General features: G+C 42.8%; 1 protein-coding gene across 2 annotated transcripts in view; it reads right to left on the reverse strand.

The window, feature by feature from the left end:
• The window catches only part of CHRDL1 (chordin like 1), a 167,760-nt gene that overhangs the window by 31,556 nt on the left and 108,543 nt on the right, over nt 1-27,661 (reverse strand). For both annotated transcript variants that reach the window (XM_077479865.1, XM_077479780.1), the window contains 2 exons: nt 18,714-18,781; nt 2,135-2,312 (listed from right to left, as the gene is read on the reverse strand). In XM_077479865.1, coding sequence (XP_077335991.1) covers nt 2,135-2,312; nt 18,714-18,781 — 246 coding nt within the window. The remainder of the gene's footprint in view (nt 1-2,134; nt 2,313-18,713; nt 18,782-27,661) is intronic.

Genomic DNA, 27,661 nt, shown 5'->3' on the forward strand with positions numbered 1-27,661 from the left:
ACCTTTATTGGGGGGGTTAGGGGGGTACATTAGAACTAAAGGGGGCTAACCCTAACTGCCCTAACAGTTATTACAGTCACAAATGACACCAATGCAAAAAAAAAAAAAAAAAAAAAAAAAATGACATTGGTGTCACTGTGACTGGGGGGCAGGGGTAATTGGGGGGGTGATCGGGGGGTAAAGGGGGGGTGTGAGTGTGCCTGGCATGTTCTACTGTGTGTGGGATGTGTTGGTGCAACTCACTGATCCGCTCTCCTCCGTGTCGGAACGAAAAATACCGACACGGAGGAGAGAATACATCACTTCCTCTCCTGTGTTTACATTACAGGAGAGGAAGTGATGTCACCGGGGATTTCCATTCGTCGGGAGCGATCGCGAGGGGGTGGCCATGAATGAATGGCCGTCCCCTCGTCCGGGATCGCTCCCGAACGAAAACCGACCGCCGCAGGCACCGGGCGGGGGCCCGATCGGGCCCCCGACCCGCGGGAGGCAAAGCACGTACATGTACGTGCTTATGCCTGCCCGTGCCATTCTGATGACGTACATCGGCGTGAGGCGGTCGGCAAGTGGTTAAAGTGTACAGTATATAAAGGCAAAACTTTTTTTTTTCAGTTTTGAACAGGGTAGGGAAGGGTTAGAACCTTTCTCCCGGTGATCATTGTCACCAACAGAAAGTAAGACCCCTGATGGAATACATTGGGGTTGATTTACTAAAACTAGAAAGTGCAGATTCCATTTTTTTTTTCAAAGCTTAATTGAACAAGCTGCTGACTACCATGTACAGCTGCACCAGATTTTGCAATCTCTGATTTTAGTAAATCAACCCCATTGCATGAATTTGGTAAAATACTAAAAGGAGTCTTGATTTGCATAGGAACCCAAACCATCTAAGCAGGAATGCTGTCTTGGGAATCATAATCTGTGTTACCTTGCTGATAATTAAGAGTAAGGGATTATGCCAGAAGAAATGTTCACTGGTGCGCAAAAACATCCATTCTCCAGCAAAGAAAAGATTTTCGGCACCTTGGCATTGATCTGTATGAGTAAAAAGTCTACCTCTGGAAGGTCACACTTTTCTCCGACCTTGCCAGGGGAACTCTAAAGCCTAGTGAACACTATTAATTTTTTTTTCTATTCAACCCAGTGGGCTGAACGACAAAAACTGAAGAGCTTGGGAGGAACCGCTGTACTAACTACGCAATCTCCCCTGCTGAGCTATTGTGTTCTCACATGGAAACGCCCCCTCTGCCAGAACACACTGGTCAGTGCTCTTAGCCATTGGCTGAGAGCGCTTATTGGATGCAGACCTTTTTTGGTCATGCTCTTTCAACGGAATGGCTGTCTTCTGTTGGACTGGCTGCCGTACACGCGCCGAATGTCTGATAGTTGTTATTGAACTGGCCAATGCTCCCCGATATTCGGCCTGTGTGTATGGCCTTTAAGAGTCCAATGATGTCACATATTGCTATCCTGGAACAATGACTAAGAACAGACATAGTCAGGCTAAATGTAAACACTGCAGTTTTTAAAATTGTCTCACCCCATGATGGCAGCTTTTTAAGCACAGAAAGAGAAGAGGTAAAAGTGCATATTTGCGAAGTCGATTGGTATCCCTGGATCCAAGAACTAACTTCCTTTAAGAAAATCAGACCCAGAATATTACACCTGGCACTTTAGCAAACTAGGACCAATTTGTAGACAAAAACGTTGGTGACCAGTAAACTGTAAACAGTGAATACTTTCAAAACTTGCACAGGCATAATGTTAAAAGATCTGAACCCCTATCCTTCATGTAATTGAAGTCAATGACTTTACAGATAGTGAAATCCTAATTGTGCAGAAGCCTACACAATTACAGACAAGTCAGCAGTGGCAGCTAAAATCATGCTATCCTCATAGGTCCCCATTAGATCTCAGTTATTTCCTGATTGCACCTTAATACCTGCCAAATATGCCAACATCAATTGGTGTTTAGCCAAACAGTAATGACAAAACGATAGACCATTAGGAAAGCATAACCAAGAAAAAGTATGTGAATGAATACAAATCTAAATTGTACTACATAATTCTAATCACTTTAAACGGAAAAACAAAATATCCTATTCATATGAACATCTGCATTATTAGTGTTTACCTCTTCCATGCCTGTGGCTGTTATTAATGACTATCTGCACAATAGTTCCTGAGGCTTGCTGAGGGTCAGCAACGACACCACGGTTAGTTCTTGAGTTGGAATATTTTGGAAAGCTTCCAGCCTGTCTCACTGAACCAAAACCTGAAGAATGGTCATAAGAGCGCTGATAGGAATGTCTCTGTAAAAATAAATAAAGGAAAACATTTCAGCCAGATTTTCTTGTTTAGAAAATCACCTTGCATATTAACCGGCATTTAAAGTTATTGCTATGATTAAAGCTGAACCCCAACCTTCCCTTCAGTCTTGTACAGTTGTGCAGGCTCTTTTCTTGTATAAAGTTGTTTACTCTGATTTCACTACACACTCTGAGCTTCTAAGCCCTTGTACACACGGTCGGAGATTCAGACGGAATGTCTCCGATCGGACCGTTTTGTCGGATATTCCGACTGTGTGTGGTCTCCATCGGACTGTTTCCGTCCGAGTATCCGAAGGACCATGTTTTCCAACTTGCCGGTAACATTTTCCGACAAAATGCTCCGATCGGACATACTCCGATCATGTGTAGAGAATTCCGATCGGACAAAGTGCCACGCATGCTCAGATCAAATTCCTACATCAAAGCTATTGGCTACTAGCCTGAACGTAGTTCCGTTGTAACGAAATAACGTCATCACGTTCTGACCGATCGGACATTCCGACAACTTTGTCCGACCGTGTGTATGCAACAGTTTCGGGCAAAATCCGTCTGACAAAATCCGACGGACAAAATCTGATGGATTTGGTTGTCGGAATGTCCGACCCTGTGTACAAGGGCTTACAGTGTGAAACTCAAACAAGTCAGACAGAACCTGCTGGATTTCCTGGGTGGAGGACATTAAGCATCATATAGTGCTTTTCTCTCTAGCCTTACTTTTCCTGGCCCACCCCAGTTGTTTCAATCGTGGAGGCTCAGCATGCCATGTGGCATTAACTAGGGTGATCTGCTTGCAAATATGCATTGGAACACCGACTCCTCATAACTGACATCCATTTATCAAGGAACTTTGATATTTGCATAACTCCCCCAAATGCCTCCACCCTCTCACAACTTTCTGTTTGTCACTGAGGCTTCCCATCAAAGCGATGAGCCAACAGAAAGGCGAGAAAGGAGATGGTCCAGCCTCCAACAATAACAGGAAGTTAAAACATGCTGATTGGACAGTCTTGTGATTTGGGGGGCACAGTACCCTTAGGTGAAAATTGTTTTTTGGGCAGCTTTTTTCCTATATTGAATAAACTTTTAAACTACTTTGAAGTAAGTATGAGCAAAACACAACATTTCTAGGCATGTCCACAATTCACCACAGTTTATGTGACACCACTTTTTATCACCATTGTTATTTCCCAGCGCCCAGATTTAGAGAGTAATTTCTACATTCCCTGTGCCTGTACCCTGGCACCATAACATATTGTGCTTAGGAGGAAGCAAATACGTTTTTGTGCAATGCTTGAATGTATGCATAAAGCCATTGTGTCTGGTTTCTAAACCTGAGGAAAGGTCACATTGCTTCTCCAAAACATGTCTCATTTTGTTTTTTACTCTGACAAAAAAATAAGATAGACTCAACTGCACTTTCCATTCAGTGCATCCTCTGCTGGATGAACATAAGTGGGCTAACATCTGCAGCTTTCTGTAGGGTTATCAGCTTTAAATTGCACATAATTCACAGAACACCTGTCTGACACATACAAGGCTTAGCAGTGAAATGATGCATTATTTAAGTAGTGTTTACTACCGATTTTGTGCAGTTTGTTTGAATCATTTTTGAAGTCTCCGTTGTTGAATGAACTTGTTGCTATCTGGCTGCATTTAGAGCTATATATGATAATAAAGGGTCATTAGCAACAAGCAAAGCAAACCCTTAAAATAAACAGAGATACCCCTGATACCCCTGTACCAATGTAAATTAAATAACTAAAACTGAGCTGCTGCCAAAATCTAATAAGTGAAGCTCACACTTTCAAAATTCAAATATAACCAAATGATTCAGCACTACATTATAAATAATAGTCCACTGTGAATTTCTAGTGCAAAATCCAAATATGAAAATAAAGCTTAAAGAAAAGAGTTGTGTTGTGTTTTGTTCAGTGAATATCCTCTAAAATTCTGGAATATATTATTTCTTCCATGAATATAATACATCTCATGCTCCAAACACTGCCATCAATAGCTCCACACACTTAGGATTCCTGGGCAGCAAAATCTGTATCAGCAGTCAACTCAATGGTGTGCGCAGCCTATTGCATTAGGGTGTGCACCCCAGGGCACAACACTCATGCATGTACTGTATATCAGTAGAGCAGAGATTGGTGTTTTTATTTTTATTATTTTTTACTATTTAATTTTTTTAATAATTAAAAAAAAAAATGTATTATTTATTTTTATTATTTTTTAGCTGCCCCTTTGGAGGGTGGGGGGCTTTGATGAAATATCAAGGGTCTAAACACACCCCTGATGTCTCACTTTTGAGACAGAGAAAGCGACTGAGGACAGAGCTTCCCCAGACCCTTTCTCTGCAGCCTCAGCTTTAATGGACAGTGAACTAATGGGAAGTGCTCTGTGCTGAGTGGCTTCCTGCTCATTCACAAATGTAAACATAGTATACATAGTTTACTATGCTTCAGTTAAGAATGAACACAGGGTCGACTTGTACAGATCACTCGCTGTGTCTACTCAGAAAAGAAAGTGGCCAGTAAATGAAATATTTACCTGGCCCCTTCTCCCACTCTCCATCCTGAAGCATCCCCCACAGGAGCTGGCAGGAGAGGAGGGAAGCTGGCACCACTGCAGGGGGGAGGCAGAGGATGCCAGGAAGCAGGGAAAATCAACACTGCAAAGGGGGTGTGCACATACCTATGCGTCAACAGCTGATGCAGATACTGCTGGCCAGGAATCCTAATCCAGCTTTTAGTTTTCCTTAACATTAACAGAGGGAAACAAATTTCTTTCTCCCATTATCTGCTTCGGATCCTTGGGAGATGTCCATCCAATCTGAGCGTGTGGAAAGGAGAAGTTGCAAGATTTGATGTACAGGTGCATCTCATAAAATCACAATATCGTCAAAATGTTAACCTATTTTAGTAATTAAATTCAAAAAGTGAAAATCATATATTATATAGATTCATTACATATATTCCAAGCATTTCTTTCCTTTAATTTTGATGATTATAGCTTACAGCTAGTGAAAACCCAAAATTCTGTATCTCAGAAAATTTGAATATTACATAAGACCAATAAAAAGGGATTTTTAATACAGAAATGTTGGCTTACTGAAAAGTATGTCCATGTACAGTATAGTATGCACACAATACTCGGTCTGGGTTATTTTTTGCATGAATTACTGCATCAATGCGGTGTGGCATGAAGGCGATCAGCCTGTGGCACTGCTGATGTGGTATGGAAACCCAGGTTTCGTTGATAGTGGCTTTCAGCTCATCTGCATTGTTGGGTCTGGTGTCTCTCATCTTCCTCTTGACAATACCCCACAGATTCTCTATGGGGTTTTTTAGGCCAGGAGAGTTTTCTGGCCAATCAGGCACAGTAATACCACAATCATTAAACCAGGAATTGGTACTTTTGGCATTGTGTGCAGGTGCCAAGTCCTGCAGGAAAATGAAATCAGAATCACCCCCAGCAGAGGAAAGCATGAAGTGCTCTAAAAATTCTTGGTAGAGGGCTGCGCTGACTTTGGACTTGATAAAACACAGTGATCAACACCAGAAGATGACATGTCTCCCCGAATCATCACTGACTGTGAAAACTTCACACTGGATCTCATGCAACTTGAATTCTGTTCCTATCCACTTTTCCTCCAGACTCTGGGACATTGATTTCCAAATGAAATGCAACATTTTCCATAGTCTGTCATGATTTGGGGAGCCATGTCATCTATTGGTGTTGGTCCATTGTGTTTTATCAAGTAGCCTGAGCTTCCATAACACCTCAGTAGTGCCACAGGCTGATCGCCTCCATGCCATGCCGCACTGATGCAGTAATTCATTGCAAAAGGAGTCCCAACCAAGTATAGAGTGCATACTATACTGTAAATGGATATACTTTTCAGTAAGCCAACACTTCAGTATTAAAAATCCTTTTTGGTCTTATATAAAATTCTAATTTTCAGAGATACTGAATTTTGGGTTTTCACTAGCTGCAAGCCATAATCATCAAAACTAAAAGGAAAAAATACTTGAAATATATAACTCTGTGTGTAACGCATCTATATAAAATATATGAGTTTCACTATTTGAATTTAATTACTGAAATAAACATTTTGATGATATTCTAATTTTACGAGATGCACCTGTATATGGTGGCATCCCTTAAAGGAGCAAGCGCAATTGACCTATTAATTTTAGGTCAGTTTAGGAGAGCTGCTATTGGTGGCGGTGTGTGGAGCACAAGGTGTATTATAGTCATGGAAGAAATAATATATTCAAGAATTTTACAGGATATTCACTGAACAAAACACAACACGTGGACTTTTCTCTTTAAGTTTTATTTTCATATTTGGATTTTGCATTTGAAATTCACAGTGGACTATTATCTATAGTGCAGTGCTGAATATTTTGCTTACCGTATATTTGAACAAGCAAAGACTTTACCATATCTTATAAAAAACAAAAAGATACCTCAAAATCCCATGCAAACATTAAAAAATAGAATGAACAATATTACCAAAGTATATTATTTCTGTCCTTTGCTTTACAATATATTTCTCATAAAGATACAGAAGGTGGAGTTACAGTTGTCCAGAGAGATTACGGCTCTAGTTGATTATCGAGTGTTCACACCATCCTTTAGGAAATGAAGGGTGTCGGCTCAGCAAAGTCAATTAGCAGAAAAAATTGAATTGAATGACCGCACTCCAATATAATACCTTTATTGATATAAACGGATCCACACACCAACAGAGGCACAGGTACAATTGATAACCGGCACGTTTCACACCGTTAGTGGTGCTTAGTCATAGTTGTAGCACCACCGACCCCAATCTGTTTTTTATATGTATAAACCATTGGTCACCTGACCAAACATATCTAATCCAGATTGCCATTGGGTGCAATCCTCTAAAGCTTTCACACACATGAAAAAGGGGAGATGGGTGTAGAGGCGATCAGAGCAAACAATATGTTTAGAAAATTAACCCATAAAGAGAAGAACAGAAATTAAAAGTACTTATATACCAGAATATGACACACCATGCCTATGTATCTAATAAACACCTAATAAAAACATTTAGTGAAAAATAAATATAAATTTGTGCACATGAACATAAATGTACCATTAAAAACCTGTGGAAATCTAAAAAAGATATATACATATATGTGTATGTGGTTAACGTTTGCCAAATGGCGTCAAAAGAAGAACTCTGCCCAGATGGCAAAACTATGAAAGACACACACATATATGCATAGAGACCCTTACATGTAATCAGAAGAACTATACACTGACTGTATCCAATTAAAGTGCATTTTCCTCAACAAAATGTGTACAATAACTGACCATGCCATCCATCTATTTTACTGTGAATGTATGTAGCTTAATTTTCTCAATATAATTCCGATATGAACAATGGAAAATTAAAAATGATAAAAAAATGGCTAAACGGAAAATGAGAACTAATATCGGCAGGATGCACAGGATATATGGAACATGCCTAGGGCTAGTAAATTGGCACAAGGAGAGTACCTAAACCCACTGATGTTTCAGTTATTCATTCCATCAATCGTAAAAATGGGATACATCCCTCTGTGTGTTTTGAATCTGTCACCCCCTCTAAGCCCTTGTACACACGGTCGGACATTCCGACAACCAAATCCGTCGGATTTTGTCCGTCGGATTTTGTCTGACGGATTTTGTCCGAAACTGTTACATACACACGGTCGGACAAAGTTGTCGGAAACAGAACGTGATGACGTTATTTTGTTACGACGGGACTACGTTCACGCTAGTAGCCAATAGCTTTGGTGTAGGAATTTGATCTGAGCATGCGTGGCACTTTGTCCGATCGCAATTCTCTACACATGATCGGAGTATGTCCGATCGGAGCATTTTGTCGGAAAATTTTACCAACAAGTTGAAAAACTTGGTCCGTCGGATACTCCAACGGAAACAGTACAATGGGACCACACACAGTCGGAATATCCAACAAAACGGTCCGATCGGACAGATTCCGTCGGAATCTCCGACCGTGTGTAAGAGGGGTAATAGGTGTGGTAATCCTTTCCATTCCCTGTATAGCTAGACATGAGATATCCTTGTCATGCATATCAATCCAATGTCTAGCGACATTGATTGAATGGTTCTTTTCAATGTTGTACAGTACATGTGGTCGTGGAGATGGTCTCTCAGCCATTGAGTAGTCCGTCCCACATATTGAATATTATATGACCTACAAGTGATGACATAATCTAGAAATCTCATGTTGCAATTAATGAATGAAGGAGTCTTGAATATTTTACCGGTGGTGGCTGAACAGACAACATCACTTTTATTTAATAAAGAACATTAGGCACACGTTTTACTCGCACATTTAAAAGTGCCTTTGAATTGCAGCCAATGAGAGCTTGCTGGTACTAGTGTATAAACTGGGGGATAAATACCCCTGTTTTGATGCCGCCTGTCAATTTTGAGCATATGTGGGGTCATTAAACAACACAGGGAGGTATCTAGTAACAGTGTTCCTAATTCTGTTGAATTCCACACTGTAGGGGGTTGAAAATACAGGGAGGCTGATATTCAAAGGGAACCTTCTTCTATTTGTTCTTCTATTCAGATCCATGTCCATGATCAACTGACAGCATGGAGTGCTCTCAGCAATCTTAAAGGCTCTAGAGATCGTTAATTTAGAGTTACCCCAATCTTCAAACCTATGTGTCATGCTTACAACCTCTTTCATAAAATCAAAGTCCTTGCTACAAATGTGCCTCAACCTTAAAAATTGGCCGACTGGAATCCCTCTTATTTAATGTTTTGGGTGACCTGAATCAGCCTTCAACAGAACATTATGCGCAGTGGATCTCCTAAATAAATTGGAAGTCACTTCATTATTGTTGCCCAGCAACTCAACAACCAGAAACTCAATGGACTAGAAATCATGATGACCTGTAAATCACAAGTTTATATGTTTTCGTTCAAGTAGTGCAGCCAAGCATTCATGCTGAATTACTCAATAGTAACAATGAATAACAGGTCGTCTATAAAATGACAGTGAAAAAAAGTGTCTATACGATGAGGGCTATCTAGGCTATCCAAATATGACTTTGCTGAGCTGGCACTCTTCATCTTCTAAATACAAGGATGGTGTGAACACAGGATAATCACCTACAGCGGTAACCTCTCTGGATTTTGTGTTTTGGATTGTGCATATATTGGTCGGTGCAAATCCCCTTTCTCACCTTTTGTGAAACTGCCACTACTGCTACATTCCTTGCATGGAGACACCTATCATGGATACATCTACATCAGGACCCATCACCTCAGAGGACGGGTTCAGCAGGACCCTTACAGCCCCATCAGATAATCCTCTTCGACTGAATTAACACACATTCACTTTACAACCTGTGGATAAAGACAATGTTACCTTGAAATTATCTTTTTGAAGGTAGGAGCATCTGATGGCGAAGGAGATTAAATCCTATTGGGATGTTAGTTCATTGACGGAATATCTTGCCTTAGAACAGATTCCGTGGGGACTAAGGATCAAAAAGTTTGCAACATTCGCTCTATTCAATGAAAATCTCAAAAAGGAATGGACAGATACTTTGTCATCATGCTCTGCTAAATTGATGGAAATTATTATAATTTCAAAGAATAAAGAGCTCGAACAGCTGCAAAGTGAAATGTCCGTTATTCAGAAGGACCTTACCGTTTTACAGCGATATAATCGTTTTTTGGAATTGGATAATTGCCTCAACACAAGGTTGGATAAATTGGAAAAAAATGTCATCGCTAATAAAAAGGAAAAAAATTACAAGAGACCGCATTGACAACGTTTATACTTGAAGAAAGCCTTCCTTTTTTTCTGGGCGAAAACAGAAACCATCTATTAAGAAGTGTGTTAGCTTCTCTGACCCAGAGAATGATACTTTGGCTATCACAGCTTCTGATTCATCTCCAGAACCATTGATTCCCCGACTGGCAGGGATTGTCCAGTGTATGGCCAGAATCTGAACACCCACAAAAACCCTCGAAGGTCAAATAAAAAGAAGAAGGAAAAATCAGGAAACAAGGCGAGGAGGAAAGAAACACAAGCGGTATAAACAACACCCGTTATTTTCTACTAGGTCAAGTGCAACGTTAGAGACTAATGTTCTAAATCTATCACACGGATCTTTAAATGATTCAGAAATATCTCTTTTATGCAAAGGACTTTAACTAAACACTTTGATTTATTCAGAACTTTATTAGATGTGAATAAATTTGCACGTATATTGACCTTAAAGAAACATTATTTCAATGGGTCGGGGGGCACTGTGGAAGATTCATCAGACGTTTCTTTGATGGGTGAGTCCCCTCCCTCTCCTCAATTGTTTTCTGATGTGTGTGGGCTACAAGATCTGATTGATTTGGTGAATGAATCTAGCCCTTTCACTGTAGACCCCCTAGATAGCAGTACAAAAATCTCCTTCAAATTAAGGTCAGATTTTTATGCTAATGCTTCACGGGGCAAGGATTTAGACCTATTCTAGAAACTTGAGGAGAGGGATTTAACTTGCTTAGCCCATAAAATGTTGGTAGTTCCATGACAGACAATCTTACTGCCTCTGAAAGAGTTGCTCTTAAGAGCCCAGGTGATAATGAAAGCATAATTATTCGAAATGCAGATAAAGGGGGTACAGTGGTGGCCCTTGATGCTAATGTTTACAAGAATGAAGATCTTGAGGCAATTGTCTGACACAGGGACCTACCCTAAGCTTAGGGGGGAATCCCACACAATCATTTAGGAAGGAACTTTCCATTCTTCTAGGTAGTTCTTCTCTGTCTCTTCAGGCATTTTCACACAGAAAGAAAGGGATATGTTCATTCTAGATTGTCTGATCATGCCAGTTTTCAACTTCCCAAAATTCATAAGGGGTTAGATCCCCTCTGTGGCAGACCCATCATTGCTGGCATCGGATCACTGAGCGAACGTCTAGGCCAATGGGTGGATGATCAATTACAGCCCCTGGTGAGTGATCTAACAGGATTCCTTAGCCCCTGTACACACGGTCGGAGATTTTCACAACCAAATCCGTCGGATTTTGCCCGTCGGATCTTGTCCGAAACTGTTGCATACACACGATCTTTCAGAACGAGATGACGTAATTTCGTTACGATGGGACTACATTCAGGCTAGTAGCCAATAGCTTTGATGTAGGAATTTGATCTGAGCATGCGTGGCACTTGGTCCGATCAAAATTCTCTACACATGATCGGAGTATGTCCGATCGGCCCAGTTGGTCAGGAAATATTTCCAACATGTTGGAAAATTGGGTCTGACGGATATTCCGACGGAATCAGTCCGATGCATACCACACACAGTCGGATTATCCGACGACACGGTCCGACAGGACACATTCCGACGGATTCTCCGACCGTGTGTACAAGGGCTTAGAGATACTAAACAGCTTCTAATGAAATTGAAAGACTTCACATGGAAATCCAATTACAAGTGGGTTACATGTGATGTCTCTAGCCTTTAATCATCCATCCCTCACTCCTTAGGTATACAAGCGATATCGTTTTTTCTTAAACGATCAGGTCGGTTTTCCCCTCACACTACAGGATTTTGTTGAGTCTTGAGTTCTTGCTTACACATAATTGTTTTATATTTGATGGAGACTACTATCTCCAAAATGTGGTGTCTCAATGGTGGCAAAAAATTCCCCATCACTAGCCAACCTCTATATGGGATGGTGGGAGAGGATCTGCATCTTTGGACCAGATAGACCAGACACCATATTTTTTACTGTCGTTTTATAGACGACCTATTATTCATTGTTGCTGATGAGCAATTCAGCATGGATGCTTGGTTGGACTACTTATTACTACTGAACGATAACGATCTAAACTTGCAAATTACAGGGCATCGGGATTTCAAGTTCATTGAGTTTCTGGATGTTGAGTTTCTGGGCAGCAATAATGATGTCTCTTCCAATTTATTTAGGAAACCCACTGCAGGTAATGTTCTGTTGAGGGCTGATTCAGGTCACCCAAAACATACAATAAGAGGGATTCCAGTCAGCCAATTTTTAAGGTTGAGGCACATTTGTAGCAAGGACTCTGATTTTATGAAAGAGTCTGAAAGCATGACACATAGGTTCAAAGATCTGGGTTACTCTAAGGCCGCGTACACACGGGCGGACTGTCCGCCCAACTAGGTTCGTCAAACAGTTTGACAAACAGTCCGTTCAAAATTAGCATGAACGGACTTGACCACACACGACGAACGAACAGTCCGCTGAAAACTTGCGCGATGACCTGAACGGCACGTACGACGGGATGAGAAATTCGAAGTCCAATACACTGCAATGCAACCTTCGCCGTGTAAATTCTTTCTGAGCATGCGCGAGACTTAGTTTATCGAACAAGCCTACACACGAGCGGACTGTCCGCTCAAACCAAGTTTCAGCGGACAGTCTTACGGAAATTCCGAAAAACTTTGTTCGTCAGACTGTCCGCTGAAACTGTCCGCTGAAGCCCACACACGAGCGGACTGTCCGCTGAAACACTGTTCAGCGGACAAAGTTGGGCGAACAGTCCGCCCGTGTGTACGCGGCCTTAATCAACGATCTCCAGAGCCTTTAAGATTGCTGAGAGCACTGCACGCTGTCAGTTGATCATGGACATGGATCTGAAAAGGGGTTGTATAGTCAAATTGTTGACGTTAAACTACAGGTAAGCCTATAAAAAAGGCTTACCTGTAGGTAAAAAGAATATCTCCTAAACCTGTACGGTTCAGGAGATATTCCCCTCGCAATGCGCGGCTGACTTCAGCCACGCATGCACACAGGGAATTCTCGGCTGAAAGTCCGGCAGACACCAGACCTTGCCGGGAAGAAAATTCCCGCGTGCATGCGCAGAAGACACACCGAGGGAACATGTCAGCTCCCTCGGCGTGGACCGAGTAAGATGCCGGCACCTCGTTCTAAGGTAAGTATTTCATAATGAGCTAGTATGCGGTGCATACTAGCTCATTATGGCTTTTTCCTTGCAGGTGTAAAAAAAAAAGGTTTACTCCTGCTTTAATGACCCCCACATACGTTCAGATTTTGACAGGCAGCATCAAACGGTGTCTCGTTGGGCCCCCACACTGGGGGGATATTTATCCCGCAGTTTATACACTAGTACCAGTTCAAGCTCTCATTGGCTGCAATTCAAAAGCACTTTTAAATGTGCGTGTAAAACGTGTGCCTAATGCCCTTTTATAAAGAAAGGTGATGTCGTCTGTTCAGCCACCACCGGTAGTATATTCAAGATTCCTTCATTCATTAATTGCAACATGAGATTTCTTTTATGTCTTCACTTGTAGGTCACGTAATATTCGTAGGACAGACTACAGCTGAGAGACCACCTGTACGACATTAAAAAGAACCATTCAACCAATGTCGATAGACAATGGATTGATATTACATAGTTACATAATTAGTAAGGTTGAATAAAGACACCAGTCCATCCAGTTCAACCTGAGTGAGTGTCTACAATTGTCCCTATCCCTGTATATTGCACACTCACATCAGTCCCTACCCTCAAGGAGCCCACAATCCAAGGTCCCCATTCATATACTAGGGCCAATTTTGTACAGAAGCCAATTAACCTACCTGCATGTCTTTGGAGTGTGGGAGGAAACCAGAGTACCCGGAGGAAACCCACGCAGGCACAGGGAGAACATGCAAACTCCAGGCAGGTAGAGTCAGGGTTGGGATTTGAACCAGTGACCCTTTTTACTGCTAGGTGAGAGTGCTAACCACTACACCACTGTGCTGCCTTGCATGACAAGGATGTCTCGTGTCTAGCTACACAGGGAATGGAAAGGATTACCACACCTATTAGAGGGTGTGACGGATTCAGAACACTCCATAAAAGTGGTCTGGCTATTTCACCTGCTAGAAAGCCGGTGGGACTCAATTTTGAGTGGCATGTATCCCATTTTTTCGATTGGTGGAATCCATAACTGAAACATCCCTGAGTTTCGGTACTCTCCTTGTGCCAATTTACTAGCCCTAGGCATGTTCCATATATCCTGTGTATCCTGCCCATATTAGTCCTCATTTTCCGTTTAATCATTTTTTTTTATAATTTTTCATTTTCCATTGTTCTATTGTATCATATCAGGATTACATTGAGAAAATTACATACATTCACATTAAAATAGATGGATGGTATGGTCAGTTACTATACACATTTTGTTGAGGCAAATACGCTTTAATTGTATACAGTCGGTTGTATTCCTGTACAGTTCTTCTGATTACATGTAAGAAGATGCATATATGTGTGTGTGTCTTTCATCATTTTGCCATCTGGGCAGAGTTCTTCTTTTGACACCATTTGGCGAGCGTTAACCACATACACATATGTGTATATATTTTTTTAGATTTCCACATGTTTTTAATGATGCATTTACATTATGCCAAGAAACACATTGAGATATACCCACATGCTGTTACCTTACAGCGGTAAGGTAAGGGTACATCTATACATTACTCTGCACAGGAACCAGGAAGTCACCTATCATCAGCACTTTATGCCAGAGGATTGTCACCAGCACCTTGTCATTTTATGTTGACACTGCTAATATACAGCCACTTATCTACCTTGCACCTTATATGGACACTACTTATCTTTTTTGCTTTCACCTATAAGAACATTTGCAGCATATATGGAGGAAACTTTTTTGTATGCTTTTATATGCCTTTTGGGATTGTACCTATTCCTTCAGGATTTATTGCAATAGTAGTGGTCCTTGTTTTTGAGCACCGTTTTTTCACTTCATGTGCACATCATATGGATATATTTCCTATCACTGTTCTATGAAGAATCTTTTGAGTGTTTGATATACTTTTATTGTCTTATTGATACACCTTTATTGTTTTTACCGAAGATGGCATGTGATTTCCTATGGATATATTTCCTATCACTCTTCTACGAAGAATCATTTGAGTGTTTGATATATTTTTATTGCTTTATTAGAAGAAAGTGCAGGGCATGCGACACGTTTTTATACTGCCTAGGACTGGATATATGTTGACCTTTGAACATTGCCTCTTTCAACTATATCTTTCATTGAGAACCTTTACACTTTATTACGCACAGTATTTAGGTTCATAGCGCAGCACTACCTTCACTTTATATATTTTTCATTTCTGTTCTTCTCTTTATGGGTTAATTTTCTAAACATATTGTTTTCTCTGATCACCTCCACACCAGTCTCCCCTTTTTCATGTGTGTGAAAGCTTTAGAGGATTGCACCCAATTGCAATCTGCATTAGATACGATTGGTCAGGCCACCAATAGTTTATATGTATAAAAAACAGATGGGGGTCGTGGTTCCACAACTATGACTAAGCACCACTAACAGTGCGAAACGCGTCAGTTTCACCTGCACCTGTGCCTCTGTTGGTGTATGGATCCATTTATATCAATAAAGGTATTATATTGGAGTGCTGCCATCCAATTTCATTTTTTATGGAGTTACTGTATATTTTAAAGTACATCTGTCACATTGAAAATTATGTTGGTTGCCATTGTTGAGCTCTCATTTTGAAAGTGTTACAATGTAGCTCCATGGCTGTCATGATGGTGCTTTCAGGTCAGTGTCTTTGAATCAAGGCTACGGAATATGTGTAAAGATAAAGAATTCTGATACTCCACTCTCACTGATTTACAGCATGCTTGTTCCAGATGTATGATGAAATGTGTTAAAGAATGGGACAGCAAGGCAACTAGCATTTTCATGAAGCCAGAAATAGCAGCTACAAGACTTCTCTTATTAGAAGTGTACTTTAAAGTATATCTGTTCCCAAACTGTGGACATCGAACCTTTACAAATTTTACGAATCCTTAAGGCCTTGTTCACACTTGCTCAAAATAGTGACACTGAACATATATGTGTTGTTTGGCACGTTTGATGCTCATGAAAGGGGTATTAAAAACACTCCCCAAATGCCCTATGTGTGTTAGATGCATGTTAAAGGTGTGTTAAAAACAGACCACAGATGTCTATTTTTTTATGTGGGGGAGTGTCTATGGTATGCTACCATGAACTGGAATGGAAGGAGTTGAGATGCTTCAACTCCTTCCAAAATCGAAATGTAGCTTAATTTTTTAAGTGCACGACAGGGCACAAAGAATTCATGATTTGATAATGTGAACAGAGGTGTGCGCTGTCCATGTTATCAATTGCAGACTGCTTTACTAGGCATTTGAGAGTGTTAAAAATGTCCCTCAAATGCCTGCTTTTGATGCCAGTGTGAACAGGGTCTCAATAAGCTTTAACCTCCCTGACGGTATTCCCGAGTCTGGCTCGGGGTGGAGATTTTATACCAAAAGCGGTAACCCCGAGCCAGACTTGGGACCGCATCGCTGAATGCAGGGAGAGGTTACTTACCTTGTCCCCTGGATCCAGCGATGTCCCCCCGCTGTACGAGCGAGCCATGCTCCGCTCGATCTATTACATTGCCGGGCTCCGTTCCCTGCCAGCGTTGCGGCGCACGGGGATGGAGAACAGCGCCAAATTCAAAAAATTAAAACACACACATTACATACAGTATAATGTAATCTTACAGATTACATTGCTGTATGTAATTATTTCACATCCCCTTTGTCCCTAGTGGTCTGCCCAGTGTCCTGCATGCAGTTTTATAATATAAAAACTGTTCTTTAAGCCTGGAAACTGGAGATTGTCCATAGCAACCAAAACTGTCCCTTTACATCAAAAATGGTTTTAGACCAGCTAGAAAACAGCGATAATAAATTGGAATCACTCACAGAATTGAGCGATAGCGATTTGTGAGGAGATCCGTCATCAAATACTGAAAAGTAATGACAGTGACAATTCTGCAACTGAGCAAATTTCTGTGTTTTTGATGACATTATTGAATAATTTTTATTATTGTTATATTATTATTTGGTATAATTATTTATAGTTATTTATTATATTATAATTTATGATTTCATCTTTCAAACTTTATCATACCCGGGATGTCTGCTAGACTCTGGTTCTGACAGATTTAAGTGAGTTATTCCTAAGAATTACAGGACTACAATATAAAACGCCAAATTTTCATGCAAAATAATTGTACCGCTTTCAGCACCTAAAATCTGAAATAATCGTACCGCCAGGGAGGTTAAAACAAGAATGCTAGCTGCTTTTAATATGAAGTTAGTGGCCAAAGATGGCCAAAGGTCACAATGACTTTAGAGTGTGGTTTTTGGGGCTCAATCACACCAGCAGTCAAGATATATGTGATCTGTGAAGGGAGAATTGCAGATGTGTCTTAAAGTGGAGTTCTGCCTGAAAAAAAATTAACTAAAAGTCAGCAGCTACAAATACTGCAGCTGCTGACTAAAATAAGGACACTTACCTGTTCTGGGTGCCCACGATGTCCTCACCTGAAGCCGGCCCATCCCTCGGCTCCAGGTGGAGGTGTCTGTATCTTCAGTAAGGGAATCAGGAAGTAAAGTCTTGCGGCTTCACAGTCTGGTTCCTTACTATGCATGCGTGAGTCGTGCTGCGTGTTCTGACTGGTCCCTGCTGTCTTCTGAGACCTGTGTGTCTCCCAGAAGACAGCATGGGGATGGAGGAAGGGCGGATTCTGCGGCGATCTTTTGCCGGTAATGGGAGCAAACACCTGAATTAGACAGGTATCTGCTCCCCCTTAAAATGTGCCAAATGCGACACCAAAGGGGGAGGAACCGGGGAGGAACCGGATCAGTGGAAGTTCCATTTCTGGGTGGAACCCCGCTTTAACATCGCATCGTGCTGTTTACTTTTTTCTCTGTAATGTAGCACAGTGATGTGAACTGAACTCATGGGACCTAAAGTAAATTGCCTTGTCTATGCGTCAGGAGCTCATTTAGCAGGGTTGCCCAGCACATCCGAATGCATATGGTGTAAACAGGTCCTATGTTGGTTTTTAATAGCTTAGACATTAGAGGACTGGCAACCTGGCAAGATGGCTGGTGCAACAAAAGTAATAGCGAAAGAGCTAAATTTCAATGCCTGTATTGTAAACTGACTTTTCACAATACTTTTAGATACAGAAATCAATTAAAGCTTGTTTTAATCACATGTTCAAATAATATAAACACTTTAGTGTGCTTGACCTAGGCACAGGTTCACTTGCAGTGTCTATTTTACCAAAGCATAACATGAGATAATGTGAGATAGTCCTGTGCCTGATCTACTACCTGTAGGGAAACTCAAAAACAAAATAGGCCATAGTTCACTTCTCCTCACTCAAACTTTAGTAAATTAGGCCCTAAATGTTTTATTATCCAGTAGATGTTCAAGAAGCAGTGGTACACATAATATTGTAAGCAAATGACTGCACTTACTGCTTCTCTGTTAGCAGGTTGCCGAAAGGTGTCTGGCTCATGGTGTTCCCAAGATAACATTCCATCTCCTGAAAAAAAAAACAAAAAAAAAAAACGAGAACAAGAGGAGGGTTAATAACTCATATATCAAATTATACAGTTATGTTGAAAATTTTAGATTAGTGCTGCAATACACACACATAATGCATATAAGTAGATTTAAAAAGTCAGTATAATTTTATTTTTTTAAACAGAAGAAATGTTTATTGAAATAGCTGCACAATACACTTGGAAACAAAGACACAAATATAATACTTACAATCATATGTGAGCGAACGCATCATATCAGGTTGGCACACATATGCAAATTAAATGGACAGTCTAGTACAGTGATGGCAAACCTTGGCACCCCAGATGTCTTGAAACTACATTTCCCATGAAGCTCATGTACTCTGCGGTGTACTTGAGCATCATGGGAAATGTAGTTTCAAAACATCTGGAGTGCCAAGGTTCGCCATCACTGGTACTAGTATATTGATTAGTCTCAGATGATTGCTCATATCTTGTCACCCTACCAGTGTAAAACAATATTATATCCATAGAACATCTATACGATTAGGCAGGGTGAGCTAACATTACTACTCAGAACTCCTCTTAGAGCAGCTAGAACTAGAAACTCAGGAGGTAAAGGGGGGGGGGGGGGGCAGCAGGTACGTATCAGAGAAACCACAAGGGGGGAGGGGGGAGGGAGTCAGTATAATTTAGATGCAGAGAGCATAGTTTCCACTGATAACCACAACACCATCAAAATGGAGATCACCGCCACCATAGTCAAATAAACAGCATTTATTTTCTTCTGATACATTGCGGGTGTGATACTGTAAAATAATTTTGGCTCTCTACTAGTTTATTTTGCACTCACTAGCATGGCGGCGTATAGTAATGCATCTAAAATGCACCGCAATACAACACTAAAATTGCACTACAAGTAAAATACAGAGGTACAAATGTAACCTAAAGCCAGGTACACACAATCAGACTTTCCGACAACAAAACCGTGGACTTTTGTTCAAGGGGTGTTGGCTCCAACTTGTCTTGCATACACACGGTCACACAAATGTTGGCCAACAAATACACGTGGTGACATACAAGAGGTACAACGAGCCAATAAAAAGGACGTTCAATAATCGTTTGCCACCCTTTGGGCTCATTCTGCTAATCTTGTGTTTATCTCGTGTTAGTAGAAGTTTGGTGAGTGAGGATTTTCCTTTTCAGCCTTGTGCTTTTCAGTTCGTTACTGCTTTTCAGGTTGAGCTTTTCAGTTCGTATCTGTTCTTCAGTGCGTGCTTGTCAGTTTGTTTCTGTCTTTCAGAGCGTTCTATTTATAGTTTGCTTCTGATTTTTAGTGCATGCTTGTCTGGTTGTTTCTGATTTTCAGGTCATGCTTGTCAGGTTCTTTCTGATTTTCAGTGTGTTCTGTCAGTTTGTTCTGAGCAGCCTTTCATTAACTAGGCATGTTGCATTCTCGTTGGAGAGATTGTACTGTTATTGAGCTTGGTGTTATTGGTTTGACCCAAGTCCACTCCATTAAAAGGGGGAGGAGGAGTTCTTGGACCAAGAATTGGTTGCTTAATCGTGATCAATTCTTTCATATGCCTTTGCTGCAGGAGCTCCAGGAGAATAATCCTGATGATTTTAGGAATTATCTCTGGATGACGGACCCCGTCTTTCACCATCTATTGGCTTTGCTGACCCCTTAAATTACGAAGCAGGACACCTGCATGCAGCAAGTCATCTCCCCCGAGGCAAAGGCTCGTAGTCACCTTGTGGTACTTGGCAACAGGGAGAAGTTTCCAGGACCTGAAGTTCACAACTGGGATCTCCCCCCCCCAGGCTCTGGGAATCATTATTCCAGAGACCTGTTCTTCCACCCTTCATGTCCTGCAGAAGGACTATATTAGGGTAAGTTTTATCCTTTAACATCACATTATATGTATTTAATGTTTGTTAATGCATTGTATTAATTTCATCATTCCATAATTACCATGATTGTAATATGCTGTTTAATATTTTAGCTTTTAATGCTCCTTTTTTGTCCTTCATGCATATTTACCTTCACTAACCTCCCCAGCATGCACTTAACAGTGTATTTTGTAAGCTCCATTGTAGTGCTTATCCTAAACACCCCCTAAAATGTGTGCAAATGTTATTGTTGTATTGTCCTTAAATTCAGGCAGAGTGCGAGAGGCTTTATTTTGGGGACCAAAACTCATTTTGAACCCTCTTTCCCCCCCAACCGCTAGTCAACCAATACCAATACTTTCTCTGCTGACTTTGCCAAACCCATACACACTATACCTACCTCTTTTGTGATCATATTTATGGATGAATTCACCAAAGCAATGTAGTGCAAGTGCCTGCCTGAATACTTTCAAATGGTACTGTTTAAAGTTTTGTTCTCCTATTATCTTGATAGGTAATTGCAGAATGTAAACATGTGCTTCAGTTTGGACAGTGTGTATTCATATTTTTGGATTATGACACTTCTTACCTGTCCAGTGGGCTGCCAATAGTGTAAGTATTGAGGGGCTGGCCAAAGTAGAAGGTTACCTGTCCAAACATCTACCCAACCCCCCACCCCCACCATAAATTTTTTCCAGTGGGCCACCAAAGGGGGTGAGGAATCTGATACGTTGAACTTATACTTTTGCCTTTAAACACTCATTTCAATAAATGTTATACTTAGGTTGGCCAAGAATGTTTGTGTCTAACCTGCTTGCAATGTTATGTGCAAAAATAGTAATTTTTTTTCTAGTTTGACTCCACATTTTCCTTCCAACCCACAGGAAAGGCAGACTGTGGCTTCCCAGTTTCTCCACCAGTGGGACTTTCCCAATTGTGGTGGTGCTATCGATGGGAAGCATGTCAGGATTGTCCCACCACCCAACTCAGGGTCGTACTACTTTAATTATAAGGGGTTCAGTAGTATCATGATGTTGGCGGTGGTGACAGCCAATTATGAATTAATCTACCTGGACATAGGGAAGAACGGCAATAACTCGGATGGAGGAGTGATTGCTCAGATGGAGTTTTACCGGCGTCTCCAAAATGGCACCATGGGGTTGCCACCTCCGGAGGATAATGTTGCGGGCCTCAATTTTGTGTCTGTGGCAGATGAGGCCTTTGCTCTGGGGGAACATCTGATGAGGCAGTTCCCTATGAGGAACATGACCCCAGAGCAGAGGGTTTTTAATTATCGGCTGGCCTGTGCCAGAAGAGTGGCTGAGAATGCCTTTGGCATAATGGCCAGCTGGTTCAGGCTTTTCCTTACATTAATCAACGTGACCGAATACAAACTTAATCACATTGTGTTGAGCTCCTGCATTCTGTACAAAAACCTTCACAAGAATGCAGCCAGCTATCTGGCCTAAGTTGCGACTGAGGATGACTTTTCAGGAAATCCTACCTCATTGACGGCAGTTGAAAGTTACCGTCCTGACTTGCCCCCCAAAAGCGCCGGTGAAGTCTGGCAAAACTATGTCAATTACTTCATGGTTAGTGGGGCAATGGATTTACAAGAAAATCTTGCAGATGTGGAATAGTGATGGCCGAACAGTGGCGAATTTCAAAAGTTCTTTTCAGGACTGGTATAGGTGTTAGGTGTAGTTCAGGATATAGGTTTGAGGCAGTGCTGTGCTAGTGATTGTTGCAGCAGCCTGAGTGTCTTTTGTCAGTTTAGAGAAAGGGACAGGACGGTGTGTGCTGCAGGGAGAGTCAGTTTAATCATTAGCTGTTACTATCAGGTCCACAAAAGTGCTATTCCAGTAACCAGTTATTGTTCCAGCAGCCTCTGTTTTGTCAGTTTATATAGGGACAGGCAGGAAGCTGTGTGTGAGGCAGTGAGGGTCAGTTTAATCAGTAGCTGTTACTATATTAGGTCCACAAAGGTTATTTTCAGGACTGGTATCAGTGGTATGGTAATAGGCTTGTACACGTATAATATTCTTTCTTCCAAATATAGAAAGAATATTATACTTGACTGCTGCCCTTCTGCTGCAGTCTGCTAATTAGTCACAACCTACTTGTTCCACAAAGGTCCTTATAAGGACTGGTAAGGTCTAGGGTGCTACAGTACATAGGGTTGAGTGAGGTACAGTCTGCTATTCTATAAGGACTGGTATATACATAGGGTTGAGGTGCACTACTGCTGACCGCTGTCCTATACTGCAGCAGTCCTTCATCAGTATAGGGACTGACGTACAGTCTGCTAATCAGTCACACACAACCTACTTGTTCCACAAAGGTCCTTATAAGGACTGGTAAGGTATAGGGTACTACAGTACATAGGGTTGAGTGAGGTACAGTCTGCTATTCTGTAAGGACTGGTATAGGTCCACAATACATAGGGTTGAGGTGCACTACTGCTGACCGCTGCCCTATACTGCAGCAGTCCTTCATCAGTATAGGGACTGACGTACAGTCTGCTAATCAGTCACACACAACCTACTTGTTCCACAAAGGTCCTTATAAGGACTGGTAAGGTATAGTGTACTACAGTACATAGGGTTGAGTGAGGTACAATCTGCTATTCTGTAAAGGACTGGTATAGGTCCACAATACATAGGGTTGAGGTGCACTACTGCTGACCGCTGCCCTATACTGCAGCAGTCCTTCATCAGTATAGGGACTGACGTACAGTCTGCTAATCAGTCACACACAACCTACTTGTTCCACAAAGGTCCTTATAAGGACTGGTAACCTGGTGTAGGGTGCTACAGTACATAGGGTTGAGTGAGGTACAGTCTGCTATTCTGTAAAGACTGGTATAGGTCCACAATACATAGGGTTGAGGTGCACTACTGCTGACCGCTGCCCTATACTGCAGCAGTCCTTTATCAGTATAGGGACTGACGTACAGTCTGCTAATCAGTCACACACAACCTACTTGTTCCACAAAGGTCCTTATAAGGACTGGTAAGGTATAGGGTACTACAGTACATAAGGTTGAGTGAGGTACAGTCTGCTATTCTATAAGGACTGGTATAGGTCCACAATACATAGGGTTGAGGTGCACTACTGCTGACCGCTGCCCTATACTGCAGCAGTCCTTCATCAGTATAGGGACTGACGTACAGTCTGCTAATCAGTCACACACAACCTACTTGTTCCACAAAGGTCCTTATAAGGACTGGTAAGGTAAAGTGTACTACAGTACATAGGGTTGAGTGAGGTACAGTCTGCTATTCTATAAGGACTGGTATAGGTCCACAATACATAGGGTTGAGGTGCACTACTGCTGACCGCTGCCCTATACTGCAGCAGTCCTTTATCAGTATAGGGACTGACGTACAGTCTGCTAATCAGTCACACACAACCTACTTGTTCCACAAAGGTCCTTTTAAGGACTGGTAAGGTATAGGGTACTACAGTACATAGGGTTGAGTGAGGTACAGTCTGCTATTCTATAACGACTGGTATAGGTCCACAGTACATAGGGTTAAGGTGCACTACTGCTGAACGCTGCCCTATACTGCAGCAGTCCTTAATCAGTATAGGGACTGAGAGTTTTGTCACAGGGTCATTTAAAAAATGACAGGCAGAGGAAGAGGCAGGCCCTTCCGCAGGGGTGGTAGGGGTAGGGCAGGAGCAACAGGCTTGAGCCAAAGTGGGAAGTTGCAGAAGGTGCGTTCAATTACTTTAAAGGACGCACCAGACTTGGTTGAGTGGCTCACTCAGCCTTACTCTTCTGCACCCTCCTCATCCTCTCGATCTGCACCCTCTTCTTCACTCTCTGCTATGTGCACCCCCAAAAGACACTACCACCAACAACACCACCACTACCACATACCTTCCGCTTGAGTCACAGGAATTATTTTCCGATCCATATCAAGACATTTCTGATGCGCAGCCACTCTTGGTATTGGATCAGGAAGAGGAGGTAGCAACAACCGCTACTCAGCAGTCTGACGACAGTACCCAGATCAGCCCAAGGAGGAGGTTGGTCCCCTGTGTTGCTGCCTGCTCCGAGGTCTCTACTTATAGCGGTGGGAAAGGTGACGTCGATGATGACATGTCTAGTGATGTCACGTGGGTGCCCATAAGAGAGGAAGAGGAGGGGAGTTCAGAGGGAGATATGGACCAGCAGATAGGGAGGAGAAGCAGGAATAACTTACATTGCACAGGAGGGACAAAGCAGACTGCAAATGTACCAGGAGCGAGTCATCGACCATGTATGGTCCCATCTGGCGCTCCCAGGACACCGGCACATGGCTCCGCAGTGTGGGCTTTTTTTAACGTGTCCGCTGCTGACAATAGCGTTGCCATCTGCAATCTTTGCAGTCAACGCATTAGTCGCGGTAAGCCCAACACTCACCTAGGGACGACCGCCTTAAGAAGGCACATGAGCAGCCATCACCGAGCCCAGTGGGAGCAACGGAACACACAAAGCCACACTCCAGGCTCTCACCGTCCAGCCTCGTCTTCTACTTCTCCTTCTCCTCTCTCCTCACAATTGTCCTCCACTCCATCTTCCATCACGCCAAGCTCACGTTTTTCTGCAAAAAGGCAGGCTTCCGTGGGCCTAATGTTCGAGCGTAAAAAAATGATGACGCCGGATAACCCTCTTGCCCAACGGTTGACGGCTGGCTTGTCAGAACTTATAGCCCGCCAACTACTGCCATATAAACTGGTGGACTCTGAGGCCTTTCGTAAATTTGTGGCCATTGGAACACCACAATGGAAGGTCCCAGGAAGGAAGTATTTCTCACAGAAGGGCATCCCAGAGCTATATGGCCATGTTCAGCGGCAAGTGAATGTATCTCTGGCACACAGTGTCGGTGCCAAGATACATCTGACCACAGACACGTGGTCTAGCAAACACGGGCAGGGAAGGTATATCACTTTTACTGCCCACTGGGTGAACCTTCTGACGCCCGTCAAGCATGTAACCCATGGCACCCGTGGAGATTTGGTTTTACCGCCACGGATTGCATGCAGCCCTGGCTCTTCTTCTCCTCCTCCTCCTCCTACTCCATCCTTCTCCCTCTCCTCCTCGGCTGACTCCTCCTTTTTCGCTGCTAGCGTCTCTTCCGCTGCGCCGCCCAAGCTCCCCAGAACCTATTCGACATGCCAGGTGAGACGTTGCCATGCCATGCTGCGTCTGTTGTGCCTGGAAGCCAAGAGCCACACTGGCCCGGCACTCCTTTCAGCTTTGCGTTCACAGGCAGATCAGTGGCTAACACCGCTCAATTTGACAGTTGGTAAAGTGGTGTGTGACAACGGTGCCAATCTGCTTAGCGCATTGAAACAAGGCAAAATCACGCACGTGCCATGCATGGCTCATGTCTTAAACTTGGTCGTGCAGCGATTCGTTGTCAAATACCCTGGGGTCCAGGACATCTTGCGGCAGGCAAGGAAAATCTCGGCCCATTTCAGAAGATCTTACACGGGCATGGCTCGCCTTGCTGACATTCAGCGGCAACACAATCTGCTGGTCAGACGTCTTATTTGCAATTGCCCGACGCGATTGAACTCAACCTTCTATATGTTTGATAGGCTGCTCCAGCAGAAACGTGCAGTTAACGTCTACCTGTATGAACTCTGCAGCAGAACAGGTTCTGGGGAGCTGGGTTTTTTTTCACCGCGCCAGTGGCTGCTCATGCGCGACGCATGCAGACTTCTGCGGCCATTTGAGGAGATCACCAAACTGCTCAGTTGCAGCCATGGCGCCATCAGTGACATGGTACCTTATGCCTTCTTTATGGAGTGTGCATTGCGTCGTGTCATTGATCAAGCTGTGGAGGAGCAGGAGCGGGAAGATGAGGAAGTCGCAATGCTGGATGAATTCCCATGGGGGGCTACTCTATCTGAGACAAGTCAACAACAGGAGTCTGAAGAGGAGTCAGAGGAGGATGGTGCCGGGGCGGATGAGGAGGAGCAAGAAGAGCATGCTTTAAACTTTTCTGGGACCCCTATTGTTGTGCGTGGATGGGGAGAGGAGAATGAAGAGGACGACATTATCCTGGATGATGAGCAGGAGCCAGGCCACCACACTGCTTCCAGTTTAGTGCAAATGGGGGCCTTCATGCTCCAGTGTTTTAATAGGGACCCCCGTATAAAAAGCATAAGGGTCAAGGACCAGTACTGGGTGGCAACGTACTTAGACCCCCGGTACAAACACAAAATGGCGGAAATGCTACCGCCGTCACAGAGGGCTGTCAGAATGCAGCACTTCCAGGCCTTGCTTCGAGAAATGCTGCATTCTGCTTTTGCGTGCGCTGGCAGAGGAGCAATTCCCACTCCCAGAGAAGGAGTTGCGGGTACCAATCCAACAGCGCCTGCAAGAAGAGGCCGGTTTGAAGATGTGTGACTTCGGATATGAGGTCATTCTTTCAGCCGACCCATCGACAGGTGTCATCCGGATCCAGCATCAGGGAACGCCTAGACCGTCAGGTGTCCGACTACATCGGGTTAACGGCCGATGTGGACGCTTTGAGGAGTGATGAACCCCTGGACTACTGGGTGGGCAGGCTTGACCTCTGGCCAGAGCTTGCCCAATTCGCAATCGAACTGTTGGCTTGCCCCTCGTCCAGTGTCCTGTCTGAAAGGACGTTCAGCGCAGCAGGGGGGATCGTGACCGATAAGCGTACTCGCCTAGCTCACGACAGTGTTAACTACCTCACATTTCTAAAAATGAATGAGGCATGGATCTCGGAGGAATTCAACACATGTGACCAGTAGACAATGTATATGTCTATAAACTATTTTTTTAATCGAGCACACAGACCTTCTTTCTTCATTTGGCTCACTTCCTTGTCCAAAAAAAGCACACCGTACTATATGCCCGTACCCTCCTCTTTGAAGAGGTTGAGCGGTGTCATATTTCTACTGGGGCTGCTTATTATGAGGGGCTCCCACCATCCCTGTGCTGTGTTGACTTCCTCCTGGGGCTGCTTATTATGAGGGGCTCC

The sequence above is a fragment of the Lithobates pipiens genome, unplaced genomic scaffold (assembly GCF_037356315.1).
Source record: "Lithobates pipiens isolate NorthernLeopardFrog02 unplaced genomic scaffold, aLitPip1_a1.2 Scaffold_1, whole genome shotgun sequence".
Taxonomy (NCBI): Eukaryota; Metazoa; Chordata; class Amphibia; order Anura; family Ranidae; genus Lithobates; species Lithobates pipiens.